The 27,655-nt window shown below is 50.6% G+C and overlaps 2 protein-coding genes across 5 annotated transcripts in view; both read left to right on the top strand.

Annotated features, from left to right (window-relative positions):
• The first annotated feature begins 1,118 nt into the window (after positions 1–1,118).
• Positions 1,119–15,854, top strand: LOC123817201 (leucine-rich repeat-containing protein 37A-like). The gene is made up of 8 exons (XM_045836751.1): positions 1,119–1,161; positions 6,761–6,892; positions 7,358–7,500; positions 8,142–8,246; positions 13,056–13,105; positions 15,273–15,330; positions 15,402–15,538; positions 15,654–15,854. Exons 1-8 carry the CDS (start codon positions 1,119–1,121, stop codon positions 15,706–15,708), a joined length of 723 nt encoding a protein of 240 aa, XP_045692707.1. The 3' UTR covers positions 15,709–15,854.
• Positions 15,855–18,321: 2,467 nt separating this feature from the next.
• PLEKHM1 (pleckstrin homology and RUN domain containing M1) overlaps positions 18,322–27,655 on the top strand; it is a 44,205-nt gene continuing 34,871 nt past the window's right edge. The window contains exons 1-4 of one of the 4 annotated variants that reach the window (XM_045836549.1): positions 18,324–18,442; positions 21,045–21,263; positions 24,862–24,950; positions 26,347–26,594. In XM_045836549.1, coding sequence (XP_045692505.1) covers positions 24,903–24,950; positions 26,347–26,594 — 296 coding nt within the window. In that variant the 5' untranslated portion in view covers positions 18,324–18,442; positions 21,045–21,263; positions 24,862–24,902. Of the gene's footprint in view, positions 18,443–21,044; positions 21,264–24,858; positions 24,951–26,346; positions 26,595–27,655 lie in introns of all 4 variants that reach the window. The other 3 variants (XM_045836551.1, XM_045836552.1, XM_045836553.1) reach the window with 3 other exon arrangements.

Genomic DNA, 27,655 nt, shown 5'->3' with positions numbered 1-27,655 from the left:
CCCTGGACCCGGTCCTGCTCACCTCCATCACCCCCGTGGGGCCAACGGAGCCCTGGCTTTTGAATCAGCAACCCCCCACCGGAACCTTCAAATACCTCCGCCCCCCCCCACCCCCCGCGTCACTCCAACAAGAGGGCTCAGCTCGGCCCACCCATGGGCCCCTGAGGAAGTGGGACCTTCTCTAACCCCTCAGGGGGCCCCAGCGCAGCAAGCAGAAGCCCCTTCAGCCCAGGAGGAGGCTTCAGCTCAGCTTCCACCCCAACAAGAGGCCTCAGCTCCGTCTACAATGCCTTGTGAGCCATTGAAATCTTTGTTAGTCCACCGAGGAGGTCCCAGTGGTCATCCAGCCCCCTGTAAAAATGCTGAATCTTCAACCCAGCAGGGGAGCTCAGCTCTGCCTCAAGTGCCTCTCGCGGATGTGGAACCTTCTCCGCTCCAGCAGAGGTCCAACTCAGCCTCCAGAATCCCCCGTGGATGTTGAAGCTCAACCTTCAGGGCACCGTGAGGGGACCGTCTCCCCTCTGGGTTTGGCGGAAGCTCGGCGTTCAGTGGCACCTCCCGTGAATGTTACAGATGGGGAGCCGGGGCCTGAAGGGCCGCAGAGCCCTCAGGGGAGACGCAAACACCTGTATCGGCTGGGACATCTCAGGCCGTCCTCGCCACCCAACGGGGGTTCCTTCCGCAGCCCCTTGAGGAGATAGAATCCTCTCCACCCCAGCAGGAGACCCCAGCTCAGCCTGCCGCAGGGGCTGGCACTGCAGCCCTGCAGCAGACCCAGCTCCTCCACAGCGCCCCCAGCTGACGCTTCCACGCCCAGAGCCTGCTGGGCTCCGCAGCCAGCCTGGACTGAAGTTGCCGTGCAACAACCATCGGACCTGGAAGCAGCGATCAGCCCCCAGCAGGCCGAGTCGTCCAAGATGGGCCCTCCAGCGACCGAAGAGAACCCGCCATGAGCCTACGAGGGCTCCGCCTGCAATGATGAGACGCTGTCGCGTGCGGCCTGGGCTCACGGCAGAGGCTCCGCGGAGTGCCTGTGCCCGAGCCGCCTCCTACCACGGCGCCTTCACCGTGTTGTAAGAATCGCCTTTTTTCGTTGGCTCTTTGCATCCTGCTTGACAATGGCGGCCTCCGCTCCGGGGGTCTCCCTGGGCGTCATCTTCGGTTTGTCACCCATTCCTTGTCTTCTGTCTTCTTACTCTCGCTGGCGCCCTCACCAGTCTCTCGCTCGTAATTGCCCACATTGTTTTCCCATATCCGTGTTTTCAGCCCCATCATTCCACTGGAGGGAATTTCATTCCCTCCCTCAACTCTCCTCCCACTGTTGCTCCGTCCTCTCCACAGGGACGCGGCCCTCTCCCCATCCTGTTGGTGGTGACACGACAAAGTGGCTAGGAGTAGAGACTCTGGAGCCGAGTGACTGGGCTCGCACCCTGGTAGGCCATGGGTCAGCGCTGGGACTCAGTTTCCTCATCTGTAAAATGGAGACCGTGGTGGTTACTCCCCCAGAGGACCGGGGTGGGGGTTACATGAGCTAATGTACATACAGTACTCACACCAGCGCCCAGCATGTATGCATGTGTGTCACCTGCCATCATTACTTGATTCCTCAGTTACGTGCAGAGCTCATCGTGCCCCCTGGCTTTCTGTCTATGTCACCCATGTTGTGCCTAAGTAACCGTGGGAGCCACAGATGTGTGACACTGTCCACAGTACGTGACGACGATAGATGGGAAGAAACAAAATATGCACAAAAGGGAGGTGATATCTAATTACCGTATGTTGCTGTGTATAATGCTCACTTTTTTGCCCAAATTTCTGATGGAAAAATAAGGATACACATTATACATGGGTCATGCTAATTCCATATCTATATAGACTTTTTAATTCTTTTATTTATGCTTATGCGTTCAAAGTGCAACTCTAGAAAGCAATAACGATATTTGTATGCAAAATAATACCCTGGAATACGATGACCAGTGTTGTTTCTAGACATCAGTAAATAAACAGTTGAATTAAAAATTAAAACAAAAGACTTTTTTTGTGGAAGTTTGGGCAAAAACGTTGGGGCGCATTATACAGAACAAAATACGGTAAGCACTAAAAGAGTCACAGGCCAAGGATGCTATAGAATCCAGCAGAACCTGCAGTCACTGGGATGATGTGGACGTCGGGAAGCCTCATGGGTAAACTAGATTATCCATGAGGATATTCAGCTGGGACTTAAAGGGTGGCTGTGATTTGTTAGGGGAAAAACAGCGAGTACAGTGTAGGCAAAGCCATGACCGTGGGAATGACCAGGATTTAACAGACCAGCCTGGCTGTAAAGAATTGGTTTAGGAAGCAGTTTTTCAGAACTGCGCTCCTGAGAAACCATGGCTGTCAGCCATAGGGGCTTAAAGCCCCACTGAGATAGGGAGAGCCCCTGGAGCTTTCAGGTGAGAGAGAGACAGATGATTAAAATAAGAGGATTGTTTTAGACTCCCTGCGTAGAGCGATCTAGAGGAAAAGCTTGATTCAGGAAGACCAAATCGAATGTCCTAGCAAAACCGAGGAGTAAAATGAAAAGGCACCAAGTCCGAGTGGTTGTGGGGGAGTAGAAAGAAAATCCTGGAAACACCGTGAAGGAAGAACTTACGAGACTCGGTAGTTGCCTGGAGCTGGGGGGTGGGGTGTACAGGAAAAAGAGAGGTTGCATGTGGCCCTGTGACGTGTGGTCCTGGATGATGAGGGGAAGGGTGGCAGTGAGACAGGTGGGGTGTGACAGGTGGTTCTCTTCCAGGCCTCAAGCAATTCTTCATGCACGTGCACTGGCCAGCACTGTGTTCAGTACTCAAGAGACCCCTGTGCGTGTCCCCAGAGTCCTTGTCTGTTCAGCCCTTTCCCCGCTAGAATTCTGCTTTGTCAATTTGAGTCTCCTTGGTTCCCCCAACTCTCATATCCGCTTTCGTAGGAAGTTCACCAGTCTTTTTGTGGGGTCTTTCTCCTCTGCATCGTGACCCGAAATCTCAGCAGTCAGCTAACCACAGGGCTCGCTTCTTTCATTTCCTGCCTCTTGGGGATCCCTGTCCTTCATTGCCTGAGGTCCAAGTTCTTGAAAACTGTTGTTACATATATTTTGTTTGGTTTTTAAATTGTTTTCAAACAGGAGGTTAAATTGGCTCTGGTTACTCCATCTTGGCCAAAAGCAAGTAATATTCTTTTTTTTTTTTTTTGCAAGGGTGGGGGCTGCCAATAATATTCTTTAAATCTGTTTTGTTTTAATCCAGGATCCAATGAAGGATCTGGCATCACATGTCCTATCTTTGTTTCCTTTAGTCTAAAACATTTTCTTTCTTCTTTTTTTTTTTTTGGTATTTTATGACAGTGGCGTTTTTGGTGTGTCTAAGAGGGTTGTCCTGTAAACTGTCCCACCGCCTGGACTTGTCTGTTTGCTCATGATTGGCTTCAAGGTAAACTGTTTAGCAAGAATACTACGTAGGTGAGGTATTCTCCCTGCTTCGCCGTTTTAAGTGACCCATAATGCTGAGTTTGGTCACTTGGTGAAGGTGGTGTCTTCCGTATCTTTCCATTGTAAAGTCATTTTTCCCTGGGTAATTAATAAATAATCTTTGGGATGATGCTTTGGGATCAGTGAAGATTCTACTCTCAGTTTTTTATCCAACTGTGCCTCAGTGATAATCCTTGTCTCAATCTATTACTACATTCGTTGTTATGTAATGACCAATTTATTCTTTTAATAATAGCTCCCCCTCTTTTTCTTTTTGGGTATCATCATGAACTCATGGGCTCTCCTTTAAGTTAATCATGGTATGCCTTATTAGCATCATTCTTTTGAATGTTCGAATTCCCCAGATTTGGCCAATGCAATCTGTAATTATTTAACCATATAATGTTTGTTATGCCCAGAGTAATTTCTAATATATTTACTACTCACAATGAGGAATTGAAAAAGGGACTCCATGAGTTGGGGAGTTATCCAGAGTCCTCCTAGAAGTCTTCCCTAGCCCTGGCTGGTGTGGCTCAGTGGACTGAGTGGCGGCCTGCAAACCAAAGGGTCGCTGGTTCAATTCCCAGTCACCGCACATGCCTGGGTTGTGGGCCAGGTCCCCAGTGGGGAGCGTGTGAGAAGCAACCACACATTAATGTTTCTCTCCTTCTCTTTCTCCTTCCCTTCCCCTCTCTCTAAAAAATAAATAAATAAAATCTAAAAAGAAATTAAAACTTTAAAAAAAAAAAAGAAAATTTCTTAAAAAAAAAAAAAAGAAGTCTTCCTGTTTCTGTGCACTCTCAACCCAAAGTGAGACTTTCAGGTTGGGAGATGGAAACACTTCGGAATTAAACTACAGATCCCTGTCACCCAGCTCTATCCCCTGTCCCCTCCAGTCTAGGCAAGCTGCACCCACGGCCATTCTTGCCCTTCTGGAGGGCACTTCCACCCTCTGTTTATTTCCACTGTTCAGGAGCAACATGCGCCCGGACCCCTATGAAACGGCCCCGGCGATGTGCCCCAACGACTCTTCTGCACATCCGGTGGAGCCAGGGCCTACCTCCTCGACCTCCACACCTAACTCCTTGCCGCTAATTTAATTCTGTTTCCATTTATAGGATCTTACTTAGCCCTTTGGCCTGCTGCTTCTGCCAATTTAACAGTAATATTGAGGCTGCCGGCCAGACAGTCAGCTTGTATTGAGACTCTGAATGTCTCTCACACACACATTGTGGTGAGTCTGAATCACCCCGTGCTTTTAATTTTACTGACGTTTTCATTTCCATTTTCAATCGAGGATGGTAAATCTTTAAACAAATAGTGGAACTGCATTGTCTTTATTCGTTCATTCAGAGCTCAACCCCCTACATTTCTAAGAACCCTGTAAGTCAGATTAAGGAAGGGGAGAAAGGAGTGGAAGGGGGACGGGAATGCACAGTAGTGGCCGCCTGGTGTGTGCTGCGCTCTCTGCTCCGCGCTTCCCTCCCAAGTGAGAACTTGTCCGTTCGTGTGTCACAGATTGTGCACCGGTTTTGTAAGCATTAGTGTCGATTGCCCTTTGCCTCCTAGGACAGGTAGAGATACATGTTTATTTCATTTGTTTCTGCAGTTTTATAAAAACAGCACCAATGATGCTGTTGTGTGCAAGTTCTATTTACACCCTGAGGATTCCTGGTCCCTTCCCCGGAAGCTGCTCCCAGGCCCTTCCGGCGGGTGGGAGGGCTCCTGTCTTCTTCCACGGTCCACCTCTGAGCTTGCTCTGAAGCTCAAGGTTTTCTACCCAACAAACACTCAGGTGCTTCTAAGTATTTTTCTACATAGTAGGCTGATTGGCACCCACAGGGTAACTTCCAGAATGTGCTTTCATGCCCCGGTAGCTTGAATACAGCTTTCTGACAGTGATCTGGAGCGTGTCATAAGTAATCACACGGTGATAGTCACATAAAGATAGCGTTGCTTAGTTTTCAAAACAATGTTTTGACCCATGCTGTTACCCCCTTCTACCCCAAAGGTGGGCAGAACAGGCATTTTCATCTCCTTCGGCAGGTGTGTGAAAACAAGACTGGAAAGCGTGGAGGCCTATCATCCAGGTAGGGGGCTCTCCGCAAGCCCCCCGAGTCTCTCCTTTCTCAGGACCCTTCCTCCCGTTTTTGACCCTCACCACCAGCAGCGGTACTTTTAATTCTTCCAGAAACGAAACCCAGCTGCACAATTGCACCCTCGACCTTCACGCAGACAGAAGCTTTAGACGGTTCCCCAAGTAAAGCTGAAAATATAAACAACGACTGAAATGAAAGAGTAGGCCGCTGGCAAACGTCACCTTTTCCCTTCTGTCCTGAGGACCCCAAGCATGATGGCATGGATTTATCGATCGTTCCACATTGGTGCACGACCTGCCGGATCTCAACCTACGCCCCAGAGGCCTGCCTGAATTTAAGCAAACAGCGCGTGTGGTCATGGTGGTTTGTTCTGTATAGAGTCTTCTGTTATGGGGGCTGGGATAGGGACCACGCTAAGGCATCAGTGGGCAAATGGGGAAGGGCGTGTCCAGATGCAGGCCTGTTCGCCGTGGGTGTTGGGCGTGGTCATCTGTGGTGATAGCAAGAGCACGAGCACTCCGAAGAGGTGCAGGGAGGAAGCCTCACGCTCCCTCCACGTCCAAGCGGGGCAGGTGGGGCCCACGAGTGTGGGGAGTCGCAGCAGACCCACCGGGAGTCGAACCGAATACAATCCTGCAGCCTCAGGTTTTCTTCAGTCCCGTGCAATTGGCCCTTGGGGAACCAATGGATCCTTCCTCAATCAAGTTACTACAGTGCACACTGTGGGATGCTCTGGGTGAAAAACCACCCGTTCAAGAAGATGCCTTTTCCGGACCTGGCTGGCGTAGCTCAGTGCACTGAGCGCGGGCTGCGAACCAAAGTGTCACAGGTTCGATTTCCAGTCAGGGCACATGCCTGGGTTGTAGGCCATAACCCCCAGCAACTGCACATTGATGTTTCTCTCTCTCTCTCTTTCTCCCTCCCTTCCCTCTCTAAAAATAAATAAATAAAACCTTTTTAAAAAAAAACTAGAAAAATTAATTATAAAAGAAGAAGATGCCTTTTCCCCTTTGCTCTGTCGACAATCCCAGGTTCACGTGGTCTCCCCTCCAGACAGCACTCAAATATCTGCTGGCTCCCAGTGTTTTCACTGGGCTGGGTGGCCGTTGGCTGACGAAAAGCTGTCCCATGAGTCCTTCCTTACCAAAAGTGGCCTCTTCTTTCTTTTTGACAGATAAAGAATTCGTAGAAGAATTGTTCAAAAAAGCACTGCAAGGCCGGGAGAAGGACGCCAGCGCTAAGTTGACAGCTGAGCTGGAGAGGGCGTTCTCCGGCAGAAAGGTGCACAGCTTGTCCGCCTTCCTGAGTAAGCAGCTGGACTGTCACGGGAGAAGGGACATTTGTGCACTAAACCGCATATTGCCTTATCCTGGGGGAAAATATAGAAGATATGGAATCAATGTTGTCACCATTCATTAAACTCCCGTGTTCAAATGTACCAGACAGAGGTATGCCCCTGAGTCACTGGAAAAAAACAACAGAAGGAACCTTTCCAAAGAAATGGAGGGCCCTGGTCAGTGTGGCTCAGTTGGTTGGGCATCCTCCCACAAAGCAAAGGTCACCGGTTCGATTCCCAGTCAGGACACATGCCTGGGCTGCGGGCTCGGTCCCCGGTTGGCGGGTGTGCTCAAGAAGCAAACGGTCAATGTTTCTCTCCCTCTCTTTTTTCCTCCCTTCCCTTCTCTCTAAAAATAAATACATAAAATCTTTTAAAATATAAAACATAAACCATTTTTTTTAAAGTAATGGAGGAAACTATTTTCTGGAACAGGCCTCCTGATAAAGCTTCTCAGCGAGCAGCGAGAAGTTAAGGTTTCCAAGGGAGAGCAAGATACGAATCAGTGGAGGAATGAGAGCTCTAAGGCCGAGAAGAGAGAAGCCGGAGGGGAACAGGCAGCGCAGGAGGCCAGGGAGGTGAGGACAGCTCCCCACGCTCCCGGGGGCTGGGTGGCCGGTCGGTCGGCACCTGCCTTGGAAGCATCCAGGGCGGACCGCCAGGGGCGCCTGGTCTGAATCTCATCTTGGCCACGTGACTTTGGCTGAGACAGCGATCTCCCATCCCACTTTGCTGGTTTAGAGATCCGTGCCGCTGTTCCTGGGATAGACACAGGGCGGGCCTAACACACAAGACAAATAAATTACACAAGAAAATACTGACACTCAGAGCACATAACACATAGGTCTGGTCTGTTCTTTAAGAATGCATTAGCACTTTGCCTGAAGGAATGGGGTTTTAAAGCGGTGGTTAAGAATAGTTAGAATCGTCCTGGCTGGCGCAACTCAGTGGATTGAGCTCGGGCTGCGAACTAAAGCATTGCAGGTTCGATTCCCAGTCAGGGCACATGCCTGGGTTGCAGGCCAGGTCCCCAGCAACCACACGTTGATGTTTCTCTCTCTCTCTCTTTCTCCCTCCCTTCCCTCTCTAAAAATAAATAAATAAAATCTTGAAAAAAAAAGAATAGTTAGAATAGGCTAGAGAATAGTTCATTTTTATCCTTTCCATCTCTTTGAGTTTTTTTTTTTAAACATTGTTCTTTGTTTGTTTTCTTTTTTAGCTCGCTGCAGAGTTGCCAGAATACGGGTATCACGGCAAACTCGTCGTGGCGATACCTGTGATCGTAGGGGCGATCATCTCCATTGTGGTTTTCTGTTTCATGGCGGTAAGACCACAGTTCTTTCAGGTTCCCAAAGTATGTTCTGTCTGTAGGATAGATTCAGAATGTCATCAGATTTCCACACACTGAAAACCAGCCGCTTTCCCACTGCCGCCGCCCTGACACTCCTCTTTGGTCACAAGCACTGAGGTATGCTCTGTTCTTTTACTACAAATGACATTCCAGCCAGGCAGTGAGAGACAAATGCCACATGATCTCACCTTTAACAGGAATCTAAACAACAAAACAAAGAAACAAACAAAATATAACCAAAGACACTGAAATAGAGGACAGGCTGACGGTGACCAGAGGGGAGAGAAGAGGGAATTTCAGGGGACAATGGGAAGGGTTCACGGGAACAAATTTAAAGGACACATGGACAAAAACTAAGGGGAGGGTGGTAATGGGAGGGAAGTGGGGAGGGTTGGGAGGGTGGGCTCGATTGGGAGTGAAAGGGAGAAAACTGTACTTGAACAATGATTAACATAAAATTAAAAAAAATAAACATGGAAATTTATAATTTAAAAAATGATATTCCAGGGAGTTTTAAAGGAAGCCCCCTCCCAGAGATCTCTGCAGAGTTGAACTCTAGATAGCAACCTGCTAGACGTATTTTGAGACACTAAGTTTAATAGGCCAGAGTGGACACAATAGCAAAATTTCTTCAACTCAAAATAACGATGTCGCTTTGGTATACTCACCAGTTACTCTCCTTCTACCACTGATTTCTCTCCTTGTCGGCTGAAATGAGGAGAGGAAGAGAAGCTCTACCTGCAAGGAGCTGTGTCTCCCTGGCACAGAGGATACGGCTCGAAGATAAAAGCGTGATCTTGTCAGTTCATTAGATGTACTGACCAGCTTTCTTCTCTAGCGGGGGAGGGGTGTCCAGACTTTTGGAGTCTCTGGGCCACACTGGAAGAAGAAGAGTTGCTTTGGGCCACACATTAAACACACCAACACTAACTGATGAGCAAAAAAAGGTTTTAGGTTGGGCCGCCTTCATCACCATCCTGGGCCATGTGTGGGTAAATTCAGCTGAAACACTGCCACCTTGAATCCGACTTCAGGCTTCTCCAAAGCATGCCGTCCGTATAGCCCTCTGTTCCTGGAGCTCGCCTGTGTCACTTTCGTTCCATTACATGCTGGCAGGTGCTAACAGGCAGGTGCTAACATTAAAAGGGCCATTTAATAAGCTGACGATCTTGACTCTACCCTACTAATTCAACCTTACTTATCTTTGCAACGGTGGTTCCAGCCAAAGCAGCTCTCACTGTACCGTAGCTGCACTCTGCCGAGTCCCACCTCTGTGTGTGTCTTTGCCCATCTAGAATGCCCTTACTGTGCTCGGCCTGTGGAGCTCTCAGAAGCCAGCTCAAGCTCACCTTTCCTTGTAAAGCCTTCCCCGAGTGCGCCAGCCCTGTGGCCCTAGTCCTCCTGTGAGATCTGTCACCATGTCGGGGGTGGAGGGCGGATCGTGAGGCATTCCCCTCCCCTGAGAACTTAAAAGTATGGTAGATAATTTTTTAAAAGGTGGCCCCCTAAGAGAAAAATACCAAGGTCAGCATATCACGGGGCAGAGCAAAGGTGTGCGAGGACCAAATAAATGGCTTCCTGGCCACCAGACTTGGGTAAAACCTGACTGGATGTCGTGCCTGCTAAAGAGGAGCGTGTCCGTCTGCAGGAGGGCTGGTCAGTAGTGAAGCAGGGAAAAGGTGGGGGACTGACCAGGGCACTGACTGCCCCAGCAGTGCCTGAGAGTAGGGTGGCAGCTCAGGCAGCAGAGGTGGAGAGCCAGGCGCACTAGCCAGGCCGTGCCTGCCAGGGAGCTGGAGGGGTCTGGCCAGCTCAGTCCTTCCTCCTGGGCACTGAATCCAGCTGGCTGCTTTTGCTCTAGTTCTGTTCCCACCAAGTAGCCTTCTGATTGTGCCTGAGTGTGCCACGAGGCCTGGCTCAACAGAACATGTTTCCCTGACTCAGACCCCAGAATGTGCAAACACAGGCAGTGTCTGTGGGACAGATGTCACGTTCATTGTCAGACCGTAAGCTGGCATTCTGGTTTGTTATTAACCCTGCGGTATTGACAAGGGGAGACCATTGCATTCAGAAGTGGTGAAGAGGATCTGATTTCTGAGCCCAGGAGCCTGGGGACCAGCATGGGGCCAGCTGGCCGAGGCCTCTGGGAAGACGGTTATGGGCCATCACCGACACGGTACCCTCTTCGTCTCCAGCTGGCCTATATGGCCTTTTGCTTTTTGGAGTTTTATAAACTCCTATACTGCATTTAATTTCTATGTAGCTTAACCTTGCACTTACGGTATATTTCTTCGTGTGGTTTCACTATTTCCTCTTCCCACTTAGATAATAAGCTTTTTGAGGACACGGACCATGCTGTGTTTTGTTTCGTAGTGGACAGTACTGGTGCTCAAAGGAACAAAGATGAGGCGCTTTGTCAGTTCCACAGTGAGGAGGGGTGCAGCCTGGCGTGTATTTGAAGCAGCGTACAGAGTGCAGCACCAGACACCCCCGGGTGCTCCTAAGATTTTCAAAAGTCACCTCTCAATATTCTGATCAGTGGAAGAAAGTGAATAAATGGTAACAGAATAGCAACCCAACTATTTGAGGGGGAAGTAACATCAGATGTCTGTTTCTCGCCTTAAAGAAATGAATTTACATAAATGTAAAAAAACCCATAAAAGTACTAGAAGAAATAGAAGCAATATTTTTGTAGTTTAGTTGTGGTAAAGCGCTTTCTGACACTGATACCACAGGGAGAACCCTTTTTAAAAATTTTTCAATGTGTTGATGCTAGGGAGAAAGAGGAAGGGGGTGAGAAAGAGAAACACTAATCTGTTGTTCCATTTATTTTTGCATTCATTGGTCAATTCTAGTGTGTGCCCTAACCGGGGATCAAACCCACAACCTTGGCGTATTGGGACAACGCTCTAACCAACTGAGCTGCCCGGCCAGGGCCAGGTGGAACCCTTTGATAGATTTGACTTCCTTGTCTGCTATACCGTGAGCAAACTTAGCACTGGTTTATGCCAAGCATAGGCTAAAGTTTTCCATATGTCGTCTTACTCAATCTCTACCCTCCTGTGAGGACAATATTACCACCCTCTTCTACAGGTGAAAGAGATCACCCTAAGGCCCCAGGGGCAAAGCCAACAGCAGAACACAGTTTTGCCTGACTGCGAAGCCTGTGCTTCTTATCTACTGTTCTGTCTCTTTAAACACAAAAACGCCGGGGTCTATTTGAATATTGAAATTCAGTGAAGGCCAGACCATCAGGAGGAAGACAAGGGCCGTGAAGAGCAGGGTGTGTGGATGCAGCCTGCCGCACCCTGTCTGCCGGTCTTCTCACGGCTTATGGCTCGTAGGTTTTGACAACAAAGCCTCTGTAACCTCAAGGAATGGAAGTAGTCTCTGATATTCCAGTCCTTTATATGACATCTTATTATTTATGATTTTTAAAGTTTGTCTACCATCGGTTTTATTTGTTTGTAGTGTGGTTGACTGTTTTTCCCCTATGTGAACATGCGATCATTTCAAAATCTTCTATAGAATGGCTTATTCTTTCTTTACTGACCTAAAATGCTATGTAGTCTGCAAACCAGTTATCTTTTTCTGGTCCAGTGGCAATATCACTATGTAATTCCAATTCCTTTATGATACATTTTGATATCTGGTAGGGTAAGCTCCTGTTCTTTGATCTTCTTTTCCATACATTTCATAGCTATTCTTGCGTATATTCTCTACTAAATGTCAGCTGTCCAGTTTTTAGTTAAAACTATCTTGGGATTTGAAGAAGATTGCATGGTATTTGTAGGTAAATTTCAGAGAACTGACATCTTTAGAACATTCTAAGAGTACGGTATCTCATGTCATGTATTCTTCCTATTGTCCTTCAGAAGAGTTTTAATCTTTTCATCACCTAGGTCTTAATGCATGTTTTGTTAAGTTTATTCCTAGGTACTTTATCCATTTTTATTGATATTGTAAATAAGCTCTTGCTTTCATTTTTTTTAAAGATTTTATTTATTTACTTTTGGAGAGAGGGTCAGGGAGAGAGAAAGAGAGAGAGAAACATCAGTGTGTGAGAGATATTGGTTGCTTCTCATGAGGCCCCCCACTGGGGACCCGGCCTGCAACCCAGGCATGTGCCCTGACTGGGAATCGAACCAGCAGCCTTCCAGTTCACAGGCCAGTGCTCAGTCCACTGAGCCACACCAACCAGGGCTCTTGCTTTCATTTTTTTAATTAGTTATTTGTGGTATGTGGGAAAGCTTTTGAGGTTTGCATGTTGGTCTCTTGATTTTGGACTTAGCCATCTTACTGAATTGTCATATTACTGCCAATAAAATTTTAGTCGATGCTCTTGGGCTTCTGAAGTTTTGCATCATCTCATATGCAAATATGTTTTGTCTCTTTCCTTCCACTGCTTCGTTTTTCTTATCAAATTGATTAAGACATCCTCAAGGACGATGAATAGTAACAGTGATAGTAGGTATCCTACCCTTGTTCTTGACCTTAAAACAAAGCTGCCATGTAGGTTTCTGGTAGATGTTTTTATTTCCTTTTTTTCTAAGAGTATTTCTTAGGAATTATCTGCTGAATATTACCTAAAACAACCAATAAAAGGCATTGCCAGCTGCGTGCAAGATCCTAAGTCAGGGGCTATGAAAAAGAATTGAAGGATTATAAACAGAATTCCTGTCCTCAAAAAAGTTACCATCTCACTTAAAAGAGGACGAATAAAGACTTAGAGGCAGTGGTCATTGTGATGAATAATCACGATGTTGCTTTCTTCCAAAACAGATTTATTGCCACAGAACATCATCAGAGGAAGGTGAAGAAGGAAGCTCAAGGTAAATACTAGTCTGGCATTTTTCTAAGTAGAATTTTAGACCTAGAGGAGCTGCTTCTTCCTCTAAGCGGCCTGAGGTGACCTCTAAAAATGGTTCACTAGTCACTTGACTCAGAAAATTCCACAAAAGCACCCAAATCAAGAGTTTCAGCTGTGGCTGGTGTGACTCAGTGGACTGGGCACCAGACTGCAAACCAAAGGGTTGCCGGTTCGATTCCCAGTCAGGGCACGTGCCTGGGTTGTAGGCCAGGTCCCAGTAGGGGGGCATGTGAGAAGCAACCACACATTGATGTTTCTCTCCCTCCCCCCTCTCTAAACATAAGTGAATACAATCTTTAAAAAAATTTAAAAGAGGTTCAAATTTTCACGCTCATTTGAAGCACACTCGGGATGGCCCAGGCCATCGAGGGTATGCCTGTCTTAAAGTATCTGAAGGATGTTACTGGTGGAGCTGTTACAAAGGAAGAGTTGGTAGGTGTGTCCAGACCAAAGAATGGGGTGGACGCAGGGTCCGTGGACCCCCAAAAAGTGCTGAATTTTTGGTGTGTGTGCCTAAAAATGCAGAAAGCAATGCAGCACTGACGGGTTTACATATAGACTCTCTGGTCATGGAGCACATCCAGATGGACGAAGCTCCCGAGACCCAGAGCGGGACTCCCAGAGCTCATGGGCGGCTTAACTCATCCGTGAGCTCTCCCTGCCACACGGGGATGATTCGTGCCGAGAGAGAGCAGATTGTTCCTAAACCAGAAGAGGAGGCTGCATGGAAAAACAGATCTCCCAGAAGGGAACTAGAGGAGAACTTAGAACCCGTCTATTTCAATCTCCTCATTTTACAGTGAGGAAACCACCAAATTTGGAAAGAATACATTTATGTACCCTGATGCTTTGCCTAGAGTTTGCAAACCAGCTGCCTAGCCCCCGCCGAGATAGAATGGGACCGGCACAGAGGCGTCTGCTGGCACTAGGCCTGGAGGGAGACAGGTGCAGGGGGACAGGTCTCCGTTGTAGCTGTTCCTGCTGGTAGTGGAGGCTCTGGGGAAGGGGTGCGGAGGCCACAAGGTCTTATGGGAGGGGCGCTGGTCTCCTTCAAGGCTGAGGAAAGGTGGGGTATGTAAACCCTTCCAGGGAAGTAGCAGGGAAAGGTCCCCCTCCCATCCTACCGGTGTTCAAGCCACTGTTCTCTCCAATCGCTTTATCCAAACCCCATGGAATTTTAACCGGAGGAGACCTTAGCTGGTAGTGTGTCTTTTCCTCTAACGATGAGGAAGTGGAGAAGAGGAAAGGGAAAACGTCCTGCCCCACGGTCACACGGCTAGTGCGTGTCGGAAAGAAGACGGCACCTTTCCAGCTGGGGACTTCTGCACTGATTCACGTGCTTGGTCTGTGAGCTGCATTTTATGTCCCAACTCAGTGCACGCACGCCGCACAGACACGAGTCTCTCCAAACGAAATCATCATGCACTCTGAATGTGTTTCTATGCTGTTTGCATTCAAAAGGAGTGTTGTGTATTTTCCTGCTGGTTGTGACCTTTAAGCTGATTGCACAACTCAGTCACTCAGCAGAGACCTCCCGTCAAACGGAAGGCAGCAAGCCAGCTAACTCTGCTGTTCGGACTCGGGCATTCACTTGCTGTGATTTAGCTTATAGGATAAAGCAGCGAGGAAAAGAAAAGCACCTTCTCCCTCCTCTCAAGCAAACCATGTCAAATGCTTTTGGGGAGCGTAAACTGCTTCTGCCCAAGTGGTGGTGCTTTTTAAAAATATATATCTGTATATATATATTTTTAAGAGTTTATTTACTTATTTTTAGAGAGAGGGGAATTGAGGGAGAGAAACATCAATGGGTGGCCGCCTCTCGTGCACCCCCAGCTGGGGATGCAGCCAGCAACCCAGGCATGTGTCCTGACTGGGAATCAAACCAGTGACCCTCTGATTCGTAGACTCATGTTCAGTCCACTGAGCTACACCAGCCAGGGCTTGTTGTTGTTGCTGTTGTTGTTTTAACTGCATGAGGGCACTTGGCCAAGAAGGGGAGTGGTGATTTTGCTTGTGTGCATGGACCCAGGTACCCATTTGCTCCTAATAAGACCAGAGCTATACATTGTGAGAGAGAGACATGGGGAAGGGCACGAACCACTAATTGTCGCTTTGCATTTTCCTCCAAGGGGCTTTTTCTCAATTCTCTGGCCTATGAGATGCTCACCGGCTGCTCCCACGACAAAGGTAAATGAAGCACTCTGTGGTGGAACACAGCAGAGGAAACAAGAACTAATATTTCCCCGTGTGTTTCCCAGGAGCACGTTTCTGCCCGAAGGCAGCCGCTCTGGCTCAGGGACCTGTACCGACCGCGCAGTGCGAGGTGCATAGAGGACATGGCGCAGAAGCTGCACGACAAGGAGTCCTCGGCTGAGGACGAGCTGTACTACCAGATGTAAATGATGGGGAGCAGTTTAGAATAGCATTTCCCGGCTAGACTGAGGACATGAGGAGTAGCGCGATTGTTCCGTTCAAGAACAAAAGCCTTGGCCTTCTTCCTCTTACCCCAGGTTGCGTGGTGAGTTCGCGGTGTTAAGGGTCGCTGCCACAGACTCGGCTGCGTGACAGACCCGTGTGAACCACGGCATAGGAGGCTGCCACCGAGCGACCCCCATCCTCAGGCGACCTGCAAATCTTAGTGAACTGTGTGTACAATAAATTGTGTTTGTTTTTGTTTTTTTAGTTCATCGTCTTGTGATCATTTTTCTAGATTGACGGAGGCATCATTGACAAAGAATGAACACTTAAAAATCCATTTTTTAAAAAGAGTATGGGAAGAACCAGCTTCCCACAGCAGGACCAGGAACACCAGCTGTTCCAGTATCGAGGGAAGCGGTTGCACTGAGACTAGTGTGATGGCTCCGGTCCGAGGAAGGACCTCACTCCACTGCTCAGAATAGCAGTTGTAGAGCTGTGACTGGCTTAAAGAGGTGACAACTGCTAGACCCGTAAGAATAATAACTGCTCAGCTTCAAGTGCTCTCTACAGACCAAACATTGTCCCGAGGACGTTGTTTAGTGTTCATATCAACGGACATCTTCCCCAATCTGCAGATGAGGAACTGAGGCTCAGAGAGTGTTTGAAATGTCTATGAATTCACACATCCTGATCCCTCTTCCTGAGGTTAAAGGGCCATGGGCGGCGTGACCTGACTTCTCTTTTTCTGAACATTAAATTCAGTTGAGAAGTTTCTGTCTTCAATGCTGTGTCAAGGGACCTATGAAAAAAATACACAGTGGCACATGTCTTAGCCCCACACTTACTAGGTGGCTCCAGGCCCCTGTTTAGGGGAGGCCCAGAAAACAGCATGGGGTAGAGCTGGGATTCGAACCTAAGCATTTCTGGCTCTAAAGCCCACTTGTTCTGTTACTGAGGGAACTATGCTACTTCTCCAACTAGGATCAGAAAGAGCTGGGTGAGAATCCTCCTTCTTCCCTTTTATTAGGGGTGCAGCCTTGGGCCCCAAGTTGCTTCCCTCCAGCCTGTTTTCTTATCTGTACAATGGGGGAACAGAGGCACCCCCTGCCAGGTGGTCGGTAAGGACAAATCACAGCTCTCCATGAATGTTAAATCCCTGACCCCTTATCTCCTAGGTTAGGGCAGAGATTCTCAGATTTTACTGTTTTTCTTTTTAATCTTCCTGCTCAACCCATAACCGCAGTGAAGGCCCTTATAGCACTGACTCATCTATCCTAAAACCTGGGGTGGGGGGGCAGGTTTTCACTCCTGGAGAAAGAATTACACCGCAGAGGGCCACACCCCAATGACTGGTTTTACAAGTGGAAACTGGCACTGGGACCTTGACCTTCTTGGAGGTATGAAGGACACCTTCCTTCCCGGAAAGGCAGATGCAGCCCAGGAGCCCCGGTGGAGATCAGTGCAGCTTGCTTCCAAGAACGGGCCTGCTCCTCAGCCAGCCCTGTACCCACCTGCACCTCATCCAGCCACTCCCCCGAGTCCCTCCCTGCTCACGCTCGGTGCCAACTAACCAATGATTATGTCTGTGAGGTGTCTGAAGCACCGCAATACACCCCCTGCTACTTTTTAAAAAAATTATGAAGCAATTTAATCTGATAAAATTACATTTCAGTCAAAAACCAGTCTCGGGATCAAAGTAGAGTAAATCAGGGGAAATGACATTAGGAAGCAACAATGTGGCTATTTCATTTTTTTAAAGATTTTATGTATTTATTTTTAGAGAGAGGGGAAGGGAGGGAGGAAGAGGGAGAGTGAAACATCAATGTGTGGTTGCCTCTAGCGCACCCCCTGCTGAGGACATGGCCTGCAACCCAAGCATGTGCCTTGACTGGGAATAGAACCAGAGACACTTTGGTTCACAGGCCCTCACTCAATCCACGAGCTACACCAGCCAGGTCTATTTCATTCAAAAAAAATTTTTTTCCATTACCTTTTATCCCCTTATATCTCTTCCACCTCCATCCACCCCCTGCCCCACTGTTGTCCACGTCCATGAATTTTTTTTTCATTTTTGCTTGATTCCTCAACCCCGCAATCCACCCCCACCTCCAGAGCTGCTGAGGTTTGAGTCCATTTGGAAGAGAAATGTCACTTTTACGAAGGAAATCAAACAAAACACATTTAGCTGCATGGCTAGTTGAGCTTTGCTGATGGGCGGGTTGGGTTATGGGAGAATGCCCAAGGGGTCTCTAGGTGCTTCCTTTTGGAGCAAGGTGTGGCCAAAACACGAATGTTTTTCCAGAGAGCCTCCATCCCTGGGACTACAACTTGGGCCTGAGCTCTGCCTGCCGGGCTACGCTGACACCGTGTCAGAGGCAAATATAGAGTCGGCGTTATTGGTCCCATTTTACAAGTGGACAACCTCCTCTGACCGAGGCCAAACGACAGCCCCAAAGCTACGCAGATAGAGCTGAAGCCAGACGAGGCCATGACCCGGGCCGACAGAGTGTACTTGATGCAGACTTTGCGGGAAACGGGCAATAAGGACGCGCTCCGCCCCGACGCCAGGCCTCCGCTCTCCGCAACCTATTAGGGTAACGGACCCGGAGCCTCCGAAAGCCCCTCGGGGGCTGGGTACAGTTAGGCGCCCCAAAGCGCTGGCCCCGCCCCCTCGGTCCCCGCCCCGCCCCGTGACTCCTTCCGGCTCCGCGATAGGCTCCGCGGGCAGGGGGCGGGGCCTGATCCTGAGCCTACGTGATGGCGTCAGGCGCCCTGGGCGCAGCTTGATGTTGTCGGTAACCCGGAGGCCGCTGGGTCAGGTCGGATCTTTTGGGGCTGCTGCGGCTGGGAGAACCTCACGCCCCGCTCCCCGCTCCCTTTGGTGAGTTAGGGGTTGGGGCGTGGAGGGCAGCGGAGGGGCGGCGGACCGAGACGCGTACGGGCGATGGGCCAGCTTTCGCCGAGATCACAAACCCCCGCTTGCCTCGAGACTGCCCTGCTTCAGAGCCCGCACCCTTCCCTACCCAAATCCCGTGCTCCAACTTCCCACTCCGATCCAAGCCTCCGGCTGGCACTGCCACTGCTGGCCCGTCCCCTCTTTCTTCATACACCCGTGACCTGACTCCAGCCCTTACCCCCACCCCTTCACCACCGGTCTTGCATAAATGCAGCCTCACCCTTGACCCTACTCTAGCCCAATTCCAACCCGATCTCAGCCACATTCCTCCGCCTCCCTCTTTCACACAGCTCATCCTTAGCCCTCAGTCCTCAGCCCTTTTGGCGCTCTTAATGCTCCACGCAAATCTCTTTGAGAACCACTCTTCTGGTTTGTTTTTCTGAATCAGCTTTCTTATCCCAATCTCCCACATGCCCCTGCTCAGCTCCCCAAGGTCTGCTCATCCTAAACAGCCCACCTCTGACCCAGTCTCATTTAAGACCGAACACCAAAGTGAGTGCGCTTTGAGCTCACGTCTTTCTTCTTGATAACTCTCATCACAGTCCTGTCCCAGGTCTTGTAATTATGTATCTTCTTGTCCTCATAGACTCAGCCCCTAACTTCTAGCCTATCATATACTTCCTTTCCATCTCCAGTCATCCTCAGGACATCCTCCATCCCTAAGTCTTTGCTAAACTGCCCCTGACTCTTGCTGCACCAGCTCCTACAGCTCTCAACCCATCTTCTTGAAAATGGGGTCTCCAGCCCAGGCTCAATGGCCAGAGTGGATTGAGCGTGGGCCTGCAAACCAAAGAGTTACTGGTTCAATTCCCAGTCGGGGCACATGCCTGGGTTGCAGGCCAGGTCCCTGGTAGGGGGCACGCAAGAGGCAACCACACCTTGATGTTTCTTTCCCTCCCTTTCTCCCTCCCTTTAATGGCGTATCCTCTGCTGTCCGAACCTCAACTCTTCACTCCAACTCTGCACCCATTCTTCCCTTGACCCAGTCCCCATTCAGTCTGAGATCTCAGTTTAGAGTGCCCTGCCAGCCCCACCAGCCCTCCCTCAACGGCAAATCTAGGGGCTTACTCAGAGCTGGGCAGTTAGAGATTGAACAGCTTGACCAGCGCGTGCAGGGCCTCCCATGCTAGTAAGTGTGGAGGAGTAGAGATACCCCTCTGGGTCAGGGGCTTTCCCCAGGTGTCCGGTCCCCTCTTTCTGTCCCCAGGGATTATGATTCCAGCAATCATATTAAGTTACTGCTGCTGTGGAATGGCAGGTATCCTCCACATGCCTGGAAGGTGAGGAATGGCCACTCATCCAGCTCACTCAGGCTGAGGCAACAGTAGCCATCACTTCCTTTGGGCTGGGCTCCTGGCCTTGAGGAAACTCAGGAAGTACCAGTGTGTGGGATTGGCCATGGTTACGGAGCCATTCCAGCGTGTGTTGTCCTAGACCTTGGAAAAAACCCTCACAGAGGGCTCCTCTGCGCCGCATCTGGTAGCAGATCGGTCCCAGCACTGACCACAGGGAACGCTGTGGGTGCCAGAGGTGGTGTCGCGTGTTGTGAAGCGTGTCAGTGAGTGGGTCCCCAGGAGGCTGAGGACTAGGTGGGTCTGGAGGCTGCTGAGCTGCTTCCTCTTTTTGCGGGGGCTGCATCACCGACTGCTGGCCACCACCGTTGCTGATGGACAGGGAGCGGAGTTATCTGAGAGGAGCTGAGGCACAGGGCATCCTGAGGCCCTCAGGCCCCATTCTCAGCATTCATCATTTGGGCTGTTTGAGTACGTGTTCCCTCCAAATTCTGGTGACCTGGTTTCAGGGGGTTGGCCCAATGACAGCAATTGTAAAGGGCCCCAAGCAGGACCATTGTCTTTGCTTGCCTGTTACAGTCTTGCTCCTGTGAAAACTGAATGCTCTTCTACCTCTAGTAAGTCCCCAGTAACGTGTGATAGGTCGGAATGGTTTTCAGCCTATTGGCAGCTGGGCTTAGTGGAAGGAGTTCTTATCGCTGAAGAGTTCTATACTTCAGCTTCCCGCAGTTTATGAGGGGGAGATACCTGCCCTGAGCCTTATTTTCGTTGGATTCACCCGTTCATTCAGGTGCTTTTTGAGCACCACTGTGTGCCGTGCACTGTTCTGGACACTGGAAATACAACAGTGACTGAGCCTCGGAAAGTACCTGTTTGTATTCATTCAGAGACTGGCCCTTGCTAGAACCCTAGGGGATCTGGGACAAGAAACTGGGGGAGATGGCTGTTACTGGATGGAAAGAAAGAGGAAGGAAAAAAAAGATAGCCAGTGTTCACTGGCCTCACCCACCAGCCCGTGGTCTGGGAATCACACGCTAGAAGTTTCTCACCCTCCAGCTGGCATTCAGTTGCTTCAAAGGCCCGGTTCCCCCAGTGCACCTGCTAGGGAACACTGGACCAGAAATCCAATTGTCTTCAGGTGGAAGCAGGTGCCGTTTACTCATTCATCACTCACAGGGCTGAAAGATCAGCTGCCTTTCTGAATCAGAAGATAACTTTGTCGTTTTGTTTTCCAGTTGAAAACCATGACTCATCGATCGGTACTAGAGTAGCTGGACGGCTTAAACGCCAGGCTGTTGTTCCAAACAGCCAGGTACTACGGGATTAGATTCAGTCTGCAGGGAGGAGACTGTTGGGAATGGCGGAGCAGCCTCCGAGGAGAGGAGGTTGCTGTTTACTGCTGGATGGAATGCTTCCAAAGCCGTGAGGTCGGCTCATCCATTTCTTCTTTTAATGTAAGTCTCCTGTAAGCCATTTTTCCCTTTTCTCTCTTCCTCGGTTTCTGGAGGAAGTAATATTGCACGTGCTCAGAGGGCCAGGCAGTCTAGCGAAGAAAAAGAGCCAGGACGATTCCTCCCTAAGTGTGTGCTAGAACGTATAAGAAAGGACGGCCCCGAAACTTGGGTACCAGGGTAGGAACCTGGCCCCAGCGGCTTGGGACTGCAGATCTGGCCGGGAAGACGGTTTCTTCCTGATCTTCAGCCATATTTGATAAATGGAGTTTCTGAGTGCTCCATAAGAGTCAGCAAGTATTTTTTTTAAAGATTTTATTTTATTTTTAGAGAGTGAAGGGAGGGAGATAGAGAGAGAAACATCAATGTGCGGTTGCTGGGGGTCACGGCCTGCAACCCAGGCATGTACCCTGACTGGGAATCGAACCTGCGAAGCGACAATTTGGTTTGCAGCCCGCATTCAATCCACTGAGCTACACCAGCCAGGGCCAAGAGTCAGCAAGTATTAAATGTTCCTGAAACACTTAGAACCAAAGACCTGAGGCAGTGGCGTCTGGTCAGAGGCACAGGACGTGGGGTGAAGACACCAGAGGATTCTGTCCCTTCCCCGGGGCCTGTTTGTGCTGAGTGCCGGTCTTCTCTAGGAAGTCCTCTCCTGGGACTGCTGTAGGAGTTGACGCGACGAGAGAAGCCTGAAAAGCTGTGTCAGGATGAGTCAGGACTTAGGGGGAGAGGCAGGCTTAATGGGGTTTGGAGTTTCCTAAAAAGCAAATTCACCTCTTCTGCTCAACTCCACTGGTGCTCAAGTGTGTTCCTTAGTCCCTTCAGCCGAGTCTCCCTGAAGCCACACCTCTCTTTGGTTTGGTTCTTGGTGTCCGTGAAGGCTGTTCTGGGGACCGGGAGCGAAGCCAGCCCCACAGGGTGGTAGGTCGGGGCCTGGGCCACGGGGAGCGTGACTCAGCACTGACTCAGCAGCAGTCAGGAGACCCGAAGCCCCGTCTGCTTCCACCAGCAAGTTCACGGTCAGGGGCTGTGGGACTCCTGCCTGGCAGCCAGTGTCTGGCCCCTGCGAGGCACATGAAACACACACCGCAGGTCAGGGGCTCTGCCTTCCTGCTGGAGACCAAAGCCATGCCCCGAATTGTGGCCTGAACCCCAGGGTCCCAGTCCTATTTCTGAATTGTCCGGCGGCTTTTCTCCTCGATTTATCTCCCCTATTGTCATTTTGTGGCTTTTCTGACGTTTTAGGCAACAGCTGTTTGTCTCTTATCTGAGTCTGACCTCTCAGCGTCAGTTTGCCTCAGTTTTTTTCTCTGGGCCAGAGCACCCACTTGTTGATAAGCCTCCTCCCCTAATGGGCCTTAATGGACCCGGGCTATGATTCAGGTCGTTCAGGTCTAGGCCCCCAAGGGCCTGGCCTTGGGGCTGGCTGAGGGAAGGGCAGTCTCACAGCTTGAGGCTCTGTGTGGAAGGGCAGGCCCGAGGGTGGCCGTAGGCCGGCTGCTGGAATCCCTGAATGGGGTTAGAGCTCAGGGTCTCGGAGCCAGAGAACCGGGCCTTGGCTGGCTGGGCTGCGCAAGGCAGCCTAGAAGGAACCCAGATCAGGCCTGTTTTTTAGGGGGACTCTATCCACAGTACATACCTCTTTCCCTGTCACCCTGCACGGCCAGACTGTGGAGCCGGTCTCCAAGGAGGGGCCTGAGGATCCCGGGTAGGTGGGAGCAGGAAGGTGGTTGAAGGGAGACGCAGTCGGACGGGGGGCTGCAGCCAGGGCCGCGTGTCCTCCCTGGGGGTCTCCGCGCTCTGACTAGCGCTGGCTCCGCAGGGGCTGTGCCGCGTGCACAGCTCCCTCCCCTGCGTGTCCTCACTCGGGGAGGTCGGTTCTGGGTCCCGTTTCCCCTCTGCCCACTCCAGAGGCCAGGGATGGAATCAGAGTCTTGTCCCGCCAGGGCTCTCGGCGGAAGGGCCCTCCCCCAACCCCTGCTGCCCCCTTTCCCTGCCGGCTCCCTTCCCCGCCGCTCCTCAGCCCTCGCTCACACCTGTCTCTCCCAGCAGGAAGGCGGTTGCACTCATCCAGGGGTCTGGGGCTCCCCTTGAGCTGCGGTGGGCCTTGTCCTGGCCGAGGCTGGGGAACCGACCGCATCAGCTCTGGGATCTTGGGAAGGTCCTTGACCTGCGTCAGTTTCTACTTCCTATGAGTCGGATTGGAGTAACAAAAGAGCCCTCCCAGGGTTGTTAGAAGAAATGGAATGAGGCAATAGATGTGAAGGGTGTAAAACCCATTTAGCAGGCCTTGGTTGTATTAACTTTTTTTTTTTAGTGTGTTGTGAAATATTAAGACTTTTTTTTTAAAGATTTCATTTATTTATTTTTGGAGAGAGGGGAAAGAGAGGGAGAGAAACATCAATGTGTGGTTGTGTCTCACGCTGCCCCCACTGGGAACCCCCACTGGCCCCTAACCCAGGCTTGTGTGCCCTGACTGGGAATTGAACCAGCAACCCTTTGGTTCAGAGGCTGGCACACAATCCACTGAGCCACACCAGCCAGGACAGTTTTGGGGGAGCAGAGACAGCAATAACCTGTTATCTTTGGTGTCCCCTCATGGTCAGCTGTGGGGTCACTAGGCGTTTGTGTAGATGTGAATGTGTCCGCCTGGCCCTGCCCAGTGCAAGCTGCTGGGGTGGGACTCAAACAAGACCCAAGCCCCTAGCCCCTCCCCCACTTCGCCCTCAGCCACTCCTGGGAGGAAGCCAGCTGCCTGAGGGGTTTTCCTGTGCGCTGACTCCACCTGCCTGGGCAACTAGATTCAGGCAGTGGGATTCTTTGCCTGTAAATGTTAAGTGGCCACATCCACTGCGATTATAGGTGCCATTTGTCCTTGGTACCTACTAGCCCCTGTCCTAGGCATCTGCACAGTCATCTCCTTGTGAGCAGTCTGACACAGTGGCCCCGAGTGCCTTGCTGGTTAACTGCAAATTGAGGTTAGACCCCATGTGCCCCTTCCCTCGTGTCCTTGCGCTACCCAGGCTTGATCCTCGCAGCCCAGAGGAGAAGCGGCAGTGTAGCGGGAGAGCCTCCCTTTTGCAGCTGTTTCACTTGTCCTTTTCTCTGCTGAGCGGCAGACGCCGGACAGGACGGAGCCAGAGCGGGCAGGTGCAAGGCCCGGCCCTGGCTGTGATAGACCAGGCCTGCTTCCTGGTGCCCGAGGGTTCCCTGCACCTGCAGCCAGCCGCAGCGCCCCCGGGCGCCCTCAGCTGTGTCGCGAGACCATCAGCCTGTCGTTCCCTGCATTTAGTGCCAGCGCCCGGCGTTGCAGTGAGGAGCCCTTGCCGCCCCCTCCTTGGTGCCGGTCCACCCTTGGCACTCCACAGGGCTCCGCCCCTCCCAGGATCCTGAACCTCAGACTGTTTTCCGTCCCTGCTTCCTTCCAGAAAATCCACTCTCAGTTTTACTTTTGAATTCAAAGGCCTTTCTTTCCGTTGCAGTTTGAGTAAAATGGGCTGGCCTCATGCTGCCCCCCTGGAGGGGGTGAGGGGTGGTGCGGGGGTGTCGAGGAGCTGAGCTGGGAGCCCGCTCATCTGGCCGCCTCCTGTCTCAGCAGGTGTCATGTGATTCTCCTCGGGAGCTGCCGTATGAGTGGAAATGCTCTCAGTGGTGGAGAATGGACTGGACCCCCAGGCTGCTATCCCGGTAGGTGTCCAGGGAGGATCAGGGGTGGGGCCGGGGGAGCACAGCACGGCCGTGTCATTGGCTTCTCTCACTTTGAAATGTATGGACACCGCCTGGTAAGAGGGGCCTCGGGCTGAGAAAAAGTTCTAGCGGAAGCAAGCCCCGAGGAGGTCCTACCCTTCCTAGATCATCTTATTGGTGATAAAATGAGAATTGTCAAAAGAACAGTTGGAAATGAACAGGGGTTACCTGAAGACTAAGGATTTCTCCAAAGAAGATATACAAGTTCAGTAAATACACGAAAAGATGCTCACCATCATTAGACATTAGACAAACGCTAATCAAAACCGTAAGGAGACAGTTCTTCACACCCTCGACAACGGCTGTAACCAAAACGGCAGACAGTAATAAGTGTTGGCGGGGTCGTGGAGAAAGCGAAACCCTCGTACATTGATGGTGGGTATGTCAGATGGTGCAGCCGTTGTGGGAAGCAGTTTGATGGTTCCTCAAAAAGTTAAACGCGGTGTTACATGTGACCCAGCAATTCCGCTCCCCGGTGCCTACGCATGTGAACGGAAAACATATGACATGTTTCCACACAAAAACTTGTGCGTGAGTGCTCACAGCCACATTATGGCGAAAAAGTGGGAACAACCCAAATGTTTATTAGCATTTGATAAATACGAATGGATATTCCTATGAATGGACAAATAAAAGTGGAATATCCATGAGTGGAATGTTATTTGTGATAAGAAGTAATGAAGTACTGCTACAGGAAGAATGCTGAATCATAGAGGAAGTTAGAAAACATGCTAAAACAAAAGCAGCCAGGCTCCAAGGGCTGCCTATTGCACGACCCCATTCGTATGTACTGTTAGAACAGGCGGACCCCGAGAGACGAAGCAGGTTAGTGGTTGGCAGTGCTTTGGGGGGAAGGGAATAGGGTACAGTATTTCTTTTTAGGGCAACGAATGTTCTAAAATTAGATAATGGCCGCAGTTACACAATTCTGTGATTACACCAAAAACCATTGAACTGTATACTTTATTTTTAAGTTTTTAAAAAAATTTTTAGAGAGAGGGAGAGAAAGAGAAACACTGATTTGTTGTTCCGCATGTTTATGCTTTCATCGGCTGCTGCTCGCATGCGCCCTCAGCAGAGATCAGACCCACAGCCTTGACATAGTGGGTCGGTGCTGTAACCAACCGTGCTGCCCAGCCCAGGGCCTCTTCTGTGTGCTTTGTCTTCATTTTCTATAATTAGCACGTGCTAGTTTTGCAGAAGGCACACACAGATACACACAGACACGTGTGTGCATGCATAGTTGTGCATGTATTTTGCGACGGGCAGAGTTATATCCCGAGGGTCGCCGTAGGATCTTCTGAAGGCCTGTGTTACTGTGTCTGGCCCTGCCCAGGTCATCAAGAAGAAGCTAGTGGGGTCCATGAAGGCGCTGCAGAAGCAGTACGTGTCCTCAGACGCAGCGGTCACCAGCGAGGACGGAGACGCCAACTCCATGTGCAGCGCCCTGGAGGCCGTGTTCATCCACGGCCTGCACGCCAAGCACATCCGCGCCGAGGCCGGGGGGAAGAGGAAGAAGAGTGCCTACCAGAAGCCTCTGCCCCAGCCTGTCTTCTGGTCCCTCCTGAAGGCCGTCACCCACAAGTGAGATCAGCTGGGGAGCTTTCGCTTTGGGGGAGAGCTTTGGAGTGTGGGACATGGGGGGCTCTTCATCTCCCGCTGTGTGGGAGAGCCACAGGCACACTGTGTTTTAGAACAGAGATGGCTGAGGTAGGGGTTGTCGTTAGACCGAGCCTCTTCAGCCAGCCCTTCTTGCCTCACGGAACAGTCTGGGACTGCTTCCAGCCTCTGGGCCAGTCCCTTCAGCAGGTGCCATCTTTTTATTTTTATTTTTTAAAAATTTTATTTATTTTTAGAGAGAGGGGAAGGGAGGGAGAAAGAGAGAGAGAAACATCAGTGTGTGGTTGCCTCTCATGCACCCCCTACTGGGGACCTGGCCCACAACCCAGGCATGTGCCCTGACTGGGAATTGAACCGGCGACCCTGTGGTTCGCCTGCCGGCACTCAGTCCACTGAGCCGCACCAGCCAGGAAGTTCCGACTTTTTGCCACATGCTGGCAGAGTTCAGTAGTTGCATCAGAGGTTATGTGGTCTGCAAAGCCTAAAATCTTTACTGTCCGGCCCTTTGCAGAAGAAGCTTGCTGACCCTGCCTTAGAATGTTTGAATATCTCTATGCTAAGTATTATAACGAAGTAGGAAGAGTGAAATCCAAATAGAGCATCTGAATATTCGTCCTGAGACACTTGTCTTTGTGGCCCCGCCCCTCACCGCCTGGGCCTGGAGCGAGTAGCTGGCACTGTGCCTCGAAGGGCTATTGGATGCCACCCTCAGCCCACAGGTGCCTTGTCAGTCTCTAATCTTCTTTCCATGCCTCCTGCCACCGCCCTGTCTCAGGTTCTTACCTCACTCCTGGGTGACAGTGGCAGCCTAATTGTCCCCCTTATCTCATTCTGTCTTTTCTTAACATTTATTGAGCTTAAGCTCACTGGAGCCAGTCTCGGGGCCCCACGGAGCACAGTCCGTCCTCCCACGCGGAGACGTGAGCGGGGGACTGTGGGAGTCGCAGGGGGGTGTCCCATCAGAGGCGTTCAGACACTGAGTTTGGTGCACCCGGGGTCTGATCCTACCCACAGCCACCCACCCT

The sequence above is a fragment of the Phyllostomus hastatus genome, unplaced genomic scaffold (assembly GCF_019186645.2).
Source record: "Phyllostomus hastatus isolate PE091 unplaced genomic scaffold, TTU_PhHast_1.1 phas_contig_210, whole genome shotgun sequence".
NCBI classification, from domain to species: domain Eukaryota; kingdom Metazoa; phylum Chordata; class Mammalia; order Chiroptera; family Phyllostomidae; genus Phyllostomus; species Phyllostomus hastatus.
Note: the sequence above shows the minus strand (reverse complement) of the source record. Positions and strands in the feature narration are given on the sequence as shown.

Excerpts from the sequence above, each read along its gene's own strand:
- LOC123817201 (XM_045836751.1), top strand. The coding sequence starts at position 1,119 with ATGGCGGCCTCCGCTCCGGGGGTCTCCCTGGGCGTCATCTTCG. Across the intron at positions 7,501-8,141 it reads CAGCGCAGGAGGCCAGGGAG|CTCGCTGCAGAGTTGCCAGA; the intron begins GTGAGGACAGCT and ends TTTCTTTTTTAG. Across the intron at positions 15,331-15,401 it reads CGGCTGCTCCCACGACAAAG|GAGCACGTTTCTGCCCGAAG; the intron begins GTAAATGAAGCA and ends TGTGTTTCCCAG.